At 54.6% G+C, this 11,670-nt stretch overlaps 1 protein-coding gene across 4 annotated transcripts in view; it reads right to left on the bottom strand.

Annotated features, from left to right (window-relative positions):
- Positions 1-5,292: 5,292 nt before the first annotated feature.
- The window catches only part of TOM1L2 (target of myb1 like 2 membrane trafficking protein), a 51,020-nt gene continuing 44,642 nt past the window's right edge, over positions 5,293-11,670 (bottom strand). For 2 of the 4 annotated variants that reach the window (XM_026053837.1, XM_026053838.1), the window contains exons 13-15: positions 9,527-9,586; positions 7,193-7,229; positions 5,293-6,674 (exon numbers count right to left, since the gene is read on the bottom strand). In XM_026053837.1, the coding sequence (XP_025909622.1) occupies positions 6,526-6,674; positions 7,193-7,229; positions 9,527-9,586 (246 nt within the window). In that variant the 3' untranslated portion in view covers positions 5,293-6,525. The remainder of the gene's footprint in view (positions 6,675-7,192; positions 7,230-9,526; positions 9,587-11,670) is intronic. The other 2 variants (XM_026053839.1, XM_026053840.1) reach the window with 1 other exon arrangement.

Raw genomic sequence — 11,670 nt, 5'->3', positions numbered from 1 at the left:
GGGCAGCCCCCAGGGCTCGGGCCGGGCACCGGGGGCGGGGGGCAGCGCTGCAGAGCGGAGGGTTGGAGCAAAGACCCCCTGGAGCCCCCAGCCCCTTCCAGCACCCACGCGAGGATGTCCCGGCATATCCCGTCCCGGGCTCCTGCAGTTCCCTGGGCAGGAGACAGGATGGGAGCATCCATGTTCCCTGGAAAGACACACGTGGCCTGTCCCTGTCCCCAGGTGGAGGGATCCTCCCCGCCCCCAGCCCTGCAGCCCATCCTGGGGGTCCTCGCAGCCCCCATGGGTGCCAGGGCTTGGACAGGGGGTCTCACACCGGGATAAACCAGAGCCGCAGGACCCTGCAGAGCCGCACACCTTGTGTTACCACCGGGAACTGTTGGGGAAAGAAAAGGCACTAGAGCTGCCTCCAGAGCTGCCCTCTCCTCTTCTGCACCACCAAGCACCATCCCGAGCTGCCTGCGCGTGAATTAAACCAGCAAAGCTCTTGCCTGGGGTGCCAGCCCCTCTGGGGGAGGCTGCAGGTCTGCAAGGGGGACAGCAGCCAAGGGACAAGCCCAGGACAGCTCACGGGAGGCTGCGGATGCAGCGCCGGAGCACGTAGCTCTGCTCACCCCGGACTGCGTCCCGCTCCAAGCGAACACACCGAGCAAAGTCCATGGGGCTGGTGATGGTGACCGGGTCTGGGCAGCGCAAGGGGTCCTGTGCTGCCCCCCTGTCCTGTAAGGCCCCTGGACGGCAGGAGGGTCCCCTCTCCTTGCAGGGGGCACTTGCTGCAGCAGGACAGGGGGTTCCGAGGCCACAGCGGGGAGTCGCGTCCCCTCGAGGACACTTGCATGAACATGGGGACACCACCTTTAACCCCCAGTGATGTGGGGCAGGGGGAGACGCGTGTGCAGAAACATGATGTTTCCCACAGCGGCACCAAGCGAGGGATGGGGACCCTCGCCCCATCTGTCCCCTAAGCCCGGGGGRGACACGCACCCCAGGGCCCCGCGCACGGCGCTTTGCAGCGGGACGGGGGACTGAAGCCGACAACAGGGGTGCTGGGCCGATGCAGAAGGGTTAAGCGGCGCGTGTGCGTCCACGCTGCCGTGCGCCCATGGGCAGGGACGGATCTGGTGGCCAATGGCCGGCCCGCGGGGTGGGAAGCGGCGCCGCGGAGCAGGGCGATCCCGGCCGGTAGAACCAGCGCGCGCAGCCAATGGGCGCCGCGGCCGCGGTGGAGTGATCCTGCATCACGGCCCCGGCCCCATTACATCATGTCGCTCCTGCGGGATCCGCCGCCCGGGCCACGTGGGCGCTCCGGAGCCGCTGAGACGGCTTTTCCAGAGCGCGCAGGGTGGGAGGAAACCGCAGGGGAAGCAGTGGAAAACAAACGGGCCCGGAGACGGCGGCGTTGGACGCGGACGCAGCCGGGCAGGCTGGCCGGGCGCACACGGAGCATTCCCGGCTCTCRGCATCCGTGTGCATTGCTCATTGCTTTGCCGCGGCAGAGCACAGYGCTAATTGCCGTGCCGTTAATCAGTCCGTGCCGCGAGCGCGTCGGAAGCCTCTTCTCCCTGCACCAGCTGCGGCTCCGTCCCCGCTGTCCCGGCTCGGGGCTGTCACCCCCTACGCGCAGCGGGACCCAAACGCCAGGGCTTGAGCTGAGCCCCCGGAAAGGCAGCGTCCTCCTGGCACATCTTGTGCCATTTTGTGCCATTCTGTGCCATTTTGTGCCATTTCTGCCCTGTGGGGCAGCGCTCGTGCACGGCAGGATGGTGCAGGGAGCCGGCGCAGAGCCGGGTTGAGCATGTGCTGATAAGCAGCTCCCCGGAGGCGGAAAACGGCTCCCAGCCAATCCATGCACCCTCCTCCCCAAGGAGCCTTTTCAAACACAGCCTGTGGATCTGCACCCTCCTGCTTCAGGCTGCACATCTGTGGCGCCAGCTCTTCCTTCGCCCCTCAAACCCCACCACGAAGGGCCCGGCATGGGCAGCCCGCATGGCCAGCAGAGTCACCCTGGAGCCACGAGCTGCCAACAACCTGCCCGCTCGATCCCGGCCGCGAAATATGGGGAGATTTCACTGGGAATGAGCTCCCGGGCAGCGGCAGCAGGAGCAGGGCCCATGCACAGACACGGGAGCATCTTCCACCCGGGAAGYGGCGCTAGGTGAGGACACGGAGGCTGCAGCCCGGGCACATCCACGGCCCGCGGGGCCGGGCGAGGCGACGACAGAGCGAGAGCACCGCACGGGTCACACCAGTAGTGCATTTATTGGAGAATCTCACATGCAGGAACCGAAGTAGAGATGATTTCTGGAACGAGTTAAACAATGGCAGGTTAATGCAGTTGTATCATCCTCACGTAAGCACTTTCTAGGGGAACACAGCAACGTTCTAGTGCCCGGTTGCTTCGCCCTTTCTGCAGTTCGTTTCTCTTTACATAGTCGGTCTCTTTATAGTTACATCCCCCTTCTCCTGCTACCCCCTTTTCCCAAACAAAAAAATACCCAGTATCTTCAGTAAATAAATATTATCCACTTTTATCTGGAAAGCCTACAGCTGTAATATACAGAGAAGCTRTTACACAGGTTACACGTGTAGGGTTAAGAGCAGCTCGTAACGACACGTATGGAATRAGGAGCTGGGGCTCATAAAAACACAGAGCGGGACCCGTGCGGTGACACCGGGGCCGGGAGCCCGGGGACAGGCGCCGATCTGCTCCGATGGCAGCGGCAGYCACCCGCAGCTCAGGGGTTACCCCAGGAAGGCTCCGAAGCCGCTCGCCTGTTGCCTGCCTTGTTATTTCCATAAAAATAACTGTCCGAGTGTTGTTCCAGGTTGGATGTGCGGAGGCTGCAGTGGCCGGGCAGGGCTGGAGGAGCCCCTGGAACCACCCGGCCGCCCATTCCTGGCGCTGGAAAGMGGTGCGAGCTGCCGGGACACGTGGGAAGGCCTCCGGGAGCCACTGGGACACATGGGAAGGGCTCCAGGAGCTGTCGGGACACGCAGGAAGCGCTCCGGGATGGGTGGCTGCGCCCGGGCTTCTGCCACTGGAGGGAAACATCTCGCCACCGCAGGGTCCTCCGCTCGGAAACACTCCAGGTTATTCCATAAAAACACACCGCAGCACCCCCCGAGACACAGACCCCGACCAAAACCCTTCTGTCTGCAAGGGCCAAAACGACCCTGCGGACGCGAGAGCCGAGCAGCAGGTTTCAGAGACGGAGGCTGGGATGGTCGGGGGGCAAAGGGAGGCTGGAGGCCACCTGAGGGTCCCTCTAYGGACCATTCCTCATCCCTACGCTGTTCCCATGAAGAAAAAACCATGTGTTTTTATGAGCTCTTCTCCTCTGAGCCTTGCCTAGGTACTAAACATGCTAGATGTCTGTACAGCACATTGTGATCTACTATACCTGCCGGAGATGCAGCTGAAATCTACAGGCAACAATTAAAAAAAAACCCGGATATCTATATATTTAAATAGAAACCATTCATTTCTTACATCTCAGCACACGAAGGGTTAACAGGAGAGGTTAAAAAAAAACATACTGGAATGAAAATATATCGACAAAATAAATATTTTAAGCTGGGACAGGGTATTATTAGAACTTACAGTGGATCCCAATAATAATTTAGTGTCATTGAGCATCAAGCTGTGATTCCTAAGAGGCCTAAAAGCTTTGGGATGTTATTTCTTAGGGAAAGCGGTTGAGAGCGCCGCTCCATCCCTCTTTTCCCAAGCGTGGAGCCACGCTGGTTCCCTGCCCGCTTGCCCAGGGGCGTTCACAGCGAAAGCTGAGGAGGGGCAGATGGGGAGGTGAGGCTTTCGCCACGGAAAAAGCCCTTCCCTTTTGCAGAGCACGGCAGGATGGGGAAGAGGAGAGATCCTGATACAGGATAGCGGGGGGCTCTGCTGCAGCGCTGAGGTTTGGTAAAGGCGGGTTCTGCCGCACGCTCGGCGCCCCTCGGGGCCCCCAAATCTACCCCACTGCAGCACCGCGGAGCTCAGCGCTCCGAGGGGCCGGAGGAGAGGCTGGTTTGGACCTGGGGGGCAGCAGGGGGGTTTAACCCTCTCCTCCAAGGTGGGAATCTCCCCAGCGCCAATGACTGAGGGTACGAGTGCGGGAGCGGGCTCGGATTTATCCCAGCACTGCCCCTCTCCAGGCAGCCCTCTCGGAGCATCCCAYCTCCCGCGCCAGTCCAGGGAAGAGTCAAACAGCAGCAAAAGCCTCCGCAGAGGCCCAGGCTCTTTACAAAGCGCAGCAGACGCAGGCCAGGCTCAGCAGGGCAGACGGSGGGGTTGCTTTGCCGGCGGGCAGGGGGAGCGGGGCAGTAAATGTGYGGGCAGGGGGCTCTGCAGGCGGCCGCCCCAGCCGCCTCCTGCCACTCAGCATCATCTGACAGAACCCGCCGCGCTTGAGCAAGGCGATTATCCCTCGGGGCTTGGCAGCGAGGCTGGATTAACGCGCTTAGAGTCACCTGATGCGGCCGTTCCCAGGGGCAAGGATTTAGGGGAGAAAACGCGCACTTCAGGCGCCCACGGAGCCTTCTGCACTGGCAGGAACACCCAGAGCTCGCCCCGCGCTGGCGAGGCTGCCCGGGCGATCGTGGGCAGCAGTAAAGCCAGCGCTGCCGCAGAAGCTCCCCAGGTTTCCCGGGAACCCGCGGCCACGTGGGATGTGCTGCAGGGATGCAGGGATGTGCTGCAGGGGTGGCAGGAGCTGCCGGGGGGGTCTGGCAAGCRGCTCCGGAGCAATGGGCTTAAGTTGCTCAGCAGGGAGAGCACAGGGCACGAGGGCGGCTGCAAACGCCTGCAACCAACCTGGCTTCCAAGACTGTCCTCGCCCTTGCATGACCCACGGAGATGAAAGAGGGAGAAGCCCCTGCAGACTCATGCGGCAGAACCTCAGCTGAGGACGGGGAGAACAGGCAGCTTCATTCTCCAGCCACCTCCACCCTTGCACTAAGTTTTCTCAGCCCACCTGCAAGCCAAGCCACTCTGTGCAGGGAGCAGCAAAGAGGTGGGTGCCAGCACAGCCCTGCCTGGGCCAGCTGCATAGAGGTGCAGGGAGAAACTGCAAGGAGGGCAGCCCAGAGGGTGAGCAGGGACAGTGACACCCGGCCTGGAAACCCTGCACCAACAAGGCTTTTGGTCGAAGATGAACTCAACTGAACTCAAAGACCATCGCGCTGCCAACCGGCCACTTGGGGGGAGGCCACAAAGCACCCGGCACCCGGGGAGTCTGCTGCGAGCTGAGATAGCCGCGTTCAGATAAAATCATCTATCACTTTCACGTGAGCCTTTCCAAACTAACACTCAGGGAGCTGGCGCAGGGAAAAGCCGCGCTAGTTGATTCTAAGCACCGCTGCCCATGAAGGCAGCTAAAGCTGCATCTTCCTCGTCTGGAGCAACTTGAGAGCCCAACACGCATCAGCATGGGGAGCCCTTTCCCTCAGGGTTCTCAAACAAGCTCGGGGAAGGTTTTGTCCCTTTTTCTCCTACCTACGACCAAGAACGAGCATGTGAATCCTGCCAGGCACGGCAGGAATCCGGGAACCTCAGCTCACACCCAGTCCATCAGCCAGTCCCATCCATTTGCACAGATGCTATTTACAACCGTCGAGACAAACGCTGAGCTGTACAGTCACTAAAGAAGGAATCTGAGGTAAGGACAAAATAATCTAGCTATTTTAAAAGGCAAACACACTAGAAAAAATCCTCATGTGAGTATGCTCTCCCAAAGAGCAAAATGCTTCGTGCACTAGTGTTACAGCATCCGTTTAGCCCAGTGCTTCTCATTCTTGTCAACTGCCAGAGCTCCCGGACCCGGCCAACAGACTGCTTTCAAATTAGAGCAAGCCCAGATAAAACACAAGGAGAAAATACCCTGTGAGATTAGGAATATGAAGCGCTGCACAAAGTAGGGGGAAACGACCACCATATGGTACGGGTTGATGTGTGAGTGGGAGAGTAAAGGATTTTGACTTGTGAAGCACATGTTGAAAGGGGAACAGTTGTTCCTTGCTGTCGAAACCGGCACGAAAGCCAATACATTAACATTTTATCTAAAAATAAAGACACACTCCTCCTGAACGCTCCAGCTCAGTCAATTACATGCTGATCGACAGAGCAGTCTACTTGGCAGGACCTGCCTACAGAAGAGGATGATCCCTATATAAATTGAAGGGCAAGGCTGCTCTCTCCCCTCTGGGCTTTTGTTTCAACACAGTGTGACGTACTCATGCATTCTAAAGGGGTTTTCAGCATCAAGAGCTGGTTTTGTGCAGCTGGGGTAGGAAGGAGGGGATTAAGCGAGTGCTGGGGAATCGTGGTCTGGCAGGAATAGTGGTGGACTCAAATAGAAAGAGTCAGCTTGTGGGGATGGATTGTTTGAGAGGGAAAAGGGAGGGGGAAGGAGAAGCAATCTATGAAACCAGGAGGGGAAAGGGGCGTTGTTAGCCAAGTACTGTGGGAGGACGAAGTGGCCGTACAGCAACATTCTTCTGCAGAGCATCAGCGGGAGCTGGGAGCGATGTTCACAGTGCAAAGAGGGCATCCTCCGAGCGCTCTTGCTTTTTCCTGCCGGAAGGATTTGTCGGAGGGGTGGGGGCTTCCAGGGGAGGGGACGGTAGATTGGGCACCATCTCCGCCGCTTTGGCTCGTTCTTCTAAAAACTTGTCAAATTCTGCAAGGGAAAAACAAGGAAGACTCGTAAGAAGTGGCGCTGTGCATTTAGCCCCAAGGAGAGAGGTGAGCAGGGTCTAAAAATCTAGCACCTGGTGTCAGCCTGGGCTGCATGCTCAGGCACACACACGTGTACCATCTGACTCAGAAAAGGGTCAGGATGTCCCCTGAGATACCCGAGTTCAGTCAGCAGAGATATCAAAGCCCACACTACCCCATCGGCTGGGAGAGGAGCAGGGAAACGTCATTCCAAAGGGCTGAGCAGCCCGGGTGCGGGCTCCTCTTGGCACAAACACGCTGCACAGCCCAGGGAAGAGGGCAAGAAAGCACACAGAGCCAGGAGGACTSCTAACACATTGAATACCAACATTGAGAGCTGAAATACTCTCTTCCCTCTGCAAGTGCAGAAGCATTTGGTGTGGAGCATCAGCCTGGGAGCAGGGAGCATCTCAGCAGGGATCGTAACTCGGCCTGCACACAAGCCTGGGAACAGCTCCCAGCCCTGGTGCCTCTGCTCACCTTCACTGGTCACTCCTTCTTCCAGTTCTTCTCCTTTCTGCAATTGGAACAAAAGGGCACATGTGAACACGCAGTGCATGTGTGCACTTCTCTATTATCCTCTACACACATTGAAAGCAACTGGACAGTTTCCATCACCCGTTTTTACGCAGTGACCATTTGAGCAAGGTGACCTAGAGAAATCACACAGGTGCTATGTCAGGATGCCAACGGTGACTGACATTTCCCTGAACGGCAGAGCGAGGGGACAAGCGCTGGAGGTGCTTTTCTGTCACACAGTCCTTTAAAAAGACAGGACTGTGGCCGGAGGCAAGAAGCACATAGGCAGTTAGCATATGTCCGTGGGATACAAGGGCTGGGATGCCACAGGGTCRCTGCGTTTCTCCCAGCTGTGTGCATTGCCACATGTGAATTCACAGCAGTTCCCTAATATGGAGATTAAATTTAGTCCAAGGAGGTGGCATAATAGTCATCCCGTCAGGATGTTAAAAATGGACTATAACGTTGCTTAAAAGTCTCAAGCTGAACCTATTTTGGCATGTCCTGGCTTCTCTACTGGGAGACTGGGAGCACAGTGACTGGCCTCACAAGGGTGTTTAATGCCTGGGAATTATACATCACCCAGCACCTAATAGCTTTCCACTGTACTGCAGTTTCCAGAGGCACACACAGCAGCCACAGCACCCCAAGCACAGGTACTGTTTGCTCTGGATTGCTCCAAAAAGGATAAGGCGAAAAAAAATAACGTTTAGCTACCCTAAGCTGTAACTGGTCCAGCTGGGAAGCAGGGAGCTGAAATGAACCTTTACCAGAACAGGACCATAGGGGAATCCAGGGAGAACACTAAAAAATCCAAGTCAGACTTCCTTGGAGGGTACGTTTGTCCACGAATGGTTATGATGGGGCATCCAGGTACCAGGGAAAGGAAACTCAGTGCAGCCACGGCTGGGATGCAGGTGACACCCAGGCTTCTTCAGGGGCCTGCCCTGCACTTTGGTGCTTTGCTAGTTTTGAACAGTGCTATCTAAGCTGTAGCACGTGTACAAAACTACCTTGACTGTCTCTGCGTAAGATTTTCTCTGTCACATTTCCCTGTTAAATTAATTTAAATGGTGATAGCAAAAATTTACTATTTAAGCAGAGAGGATATGTTACATTTACTGCACTTACTGCCTGCTGCTGAAAACCAGTGATGTTTTATTAGAGAGGCAATCTACCAAACGTAAACACTGAAAGCTGGGGTTTATTAATATATTTAAAAGGCTTTTGAGAGCAAGAGCCTCTTCCTTTCCACGCAAACAGCTCCTTTGGGGCCTGAACTGGGGAGTGACAATTTGGAGGGTGTCTGCAGTTATCCCAGCATCTGGGAAGCAGGGATCTGCAGGAGGTTCAAGGGGCAAGAGCAAAAGGCTGGAGGAGGCCTAAGGAGCAGGGAGGTTCCTGTGAGAGATCTCTGCAGGTATAAGAAGCAATGCAAGGAGCTGCACTTTGCAGATGTGGTGACCACGGAGAAACCCTTGGATTCACTAACACTGTGTTTAAAAGAGCAGTTTGAAATGCAACCCACCACCCCTCCTCAAAATACACCTGGTTAATTTGAGTCAGGTATTTACATTAAAAACAGACCTAAATAAATGCATACTGGCTGTTGTGCTGCTTAAATGAGCGTGTATAGGTACAGCAAAATAAACCCCAKATTGAACCAAAGAGCTCCTCTCAGTTAGAAGTCTTTGGCTTTCTTTGTTTGTTTAATATTTGCCAGATAACAATCTAAGGAGAAACTAATTTACAAATGTTGAAGTGATGTTGTCATAAATTTTATAAACATTATTATTACACGTCAAAATTTCCCGATTGCTGGTCTGAACAGACCCATCTCAGTTTGAAAGGAATCTAAGTCCTGCTACTGCATGCTCTTAAAAGCATGCCTAAAATTGAGCAGGTACTTAGACCCTGTCAAAACTAATGCAGCTTTAAGCATGTGCTTAATGTCCYGTGGAGAAGACCGGTAAACTCCAGCACATGTTTAAATGCTTTCCTATATGGGAATCAGAAACAGGACATTTCTGCAATGCATGCACTTACGTGATGGTAAAATGGAGCAGTGAAAATAAAATAGCTGAGAAAAAAAATGTTTTGATTGTATTGCTGAACACAACCCTATCTCCACATATTTCTGTATTTTGCTCTAAGGGAAATCAGCTGCAGGATTCAAAAGTTTCACTGCCTCCCCGTTAACCACAGAGAAGCACCAGTAACTTGAGCAGCGCCTTGGAAGTTATCCATACAAAATGCTATTGTCCATGGAAGAAATGAAAATATAAAGAGTCTCACCAAGTCGGTACCGAGCCACTCCTCAATGTCATCCATGACAGAGGACTGTGCAACAGGGATCTAGGGAGTGCAGCGAGAGAACAGCAAGGCAGGCAAAAACCAAAACACATCCACAATCGTGGCCACAGAGCGATGGAAAACGCCAGAAATAAGATTCAAAACAAAACAAAAACAAAGATGTAAGATGTGCTGGAAAGAAAAAGGCAACAAAATATAAACAGCATTTCAAATAAAGAAACATGCGGAAAGGAAATTATGAACAACAAGGCTAACAAAACCAAGAGAAAGATTATGGGGAATGACGTGACTGGATGCCAGTGTAAGACGGGTAACTTTCCGACCACATATTAAAACCATCAAGATGGACTGATGATTCTAATCTTGATCGTGAAAAGCTCTTAAGGGTAGAATACTGGATATCAGTTAGGTTTTGAAATGTTAAATTTATAGGTTTTTTTTTTTTTTTTTTATGGGTATTAGCCACGATGAGGGGTTAGCAAAAAGAGGGGCTCAAAGTCTCCAGTCCATAGAGGCGAAGTGCTTTTTCTCCGAAGGTGTTGGGTGCCCAAGACACGCGGTTGTGTTCCCTTCCAGAGCCTCCTCCCGCCGCGGTGCCAGGGCCTTGGCAAGGCCTGGGTCTCTGCCGGAGGTGACCGCTTGCGGCAGGGGCGGCCGAGCCGCGCGGGTGGCAGCGGCTCCGAGGAGAACGTCCGGAGGTGGCAGCTAGAGGGGTTTTCAGCATCAAGAGCTGGTTTTGTGCAGCTGGGATAGGAAGGAGGGGATTAACGGAGTGCTGGAGCTCCGCTCGGCTCCCACTCCAAAGCCTTGGAGCCCTTGGCAAGGAGGCCAGGGAAAAGGCACCAGAGTTTTGCCCACGTTCAGCTGCGCAGTGGTGATGGGCACAGCGGCTACGGCACGTCGAGCGCCCAAGGGTAACTGCTGCCCCGAGYGCCCCGGGCCACCCATGGGGCCTGCCCTGGGAAATTACTACATAGTAAATGCAGAATTTCCGGACCAACTGCATGGCRTAAACATAACAGAGGGCTTCGGGAGAAGTAAACAGGAAAACACCATAATGTGTTGAGTAAGGACAGCCCGAGAAAAGCTTGGAAAACAGTGTCAGGCATCCAGGTCCCAGGCTAGCACTCCGCAGCCGAGCTGCTGGACTGGGGGCAGAGCGAGCTTGACAGAGCTGAAAAAGCTCTAGGGAAGCTTTTCTAGGAGGAAAAGGTGTCAGAGGTTGTCTGGAGTTTTGCCTGAGCTCTCTCAGAATATTTCAGAATATTTCAGAATATTTCAGAATATTTCAGAATATTTAAGGTTGGAAGGGACCTCTACAGATCATCTCCCAGGAAGAGGAGGTGACCAAGTTCCCCAGGGACTGTAGTAGAGGAGGACACAAGGATGCTGAGCTATGGAGGCAGTAGTGTGGGCTGCGGGGCGTTCACTGACCTCCACAAAACTGTTTTCTTCTCATCCAGGGGCCCTTGGCTCTAAAGATGTCACTTAACCCTCTGCTCGAGGCAAAGGCTGCTGAGGTTAAGCTGGTGGTGCCAGGAGGCTACAAAAGGAGGGTTTATCTAAAGGAAGGGGRAACTGCAGGACCTCTCTCCCAGGGAGGTGCTGCATGGGCTGCTCAGCTCYCTTAGCCCAGAAGGGCCTAGATTGGGGATAAATTCCTTTTTCCTGAGTAATGACGAGCTGAATGGTGCACGTGAAGTGCTGATGCAGTGCACTGGAGCTGCTGCGAGCTGGCCGGGGCGCTGTTAGCAGGAGGAGGCTCTGCGAGCACCTTCCCACACGYCTGTTCCCGGGGACAAGCTGCATCGCGTTGAACTGACTCGTTAATTTAACGACTTTGGGCTCACAGAGACACAAAACAATGGGCTTATTCAGCCTACGGCTATCTAAAATCTACTGCTGAAGGTTCAATGGCTGTCTCACTCCTATGTTACTTAACATTGCACGTKGTAACTGATGCATTGGGAAGTGCAGCCTTCAGAGCTGGTGGTTTGGAAGCAGCTCAGAAAGTACCTGCTTCCTTGAAGCCTGTATGAGAAAGCATGCATGGAGGAACGAGCAAGAAAGGGGGTTATTTTGCTTTTCTGTGGATAAATGCAGCTGCTCTAAAAAGGGCAATGCTC

This window comes from Nothoprocta perdicaria, unplaced genomic scaffold (genome assembly GCF_003342845.1).
Source record: "Nothoprocta perdicaria isolate Ctin4 unplaced genomic scaffold, notPer1 scaffold_12, whole genome shotgun sequence".
In the NCBI taxonomy this organism is placed as follows: Eukaryota; Metazoa; Chordata; class Aves; order Tinamiformes; family Tinamidae; genus Nothoprocta; species Nothoprocta perdicaria.
The sequence above is the reverse complement of the archived record's forward strand: the minus strand, read 5'-3'. Positions and strand labels throughout refer to the sequence as shown.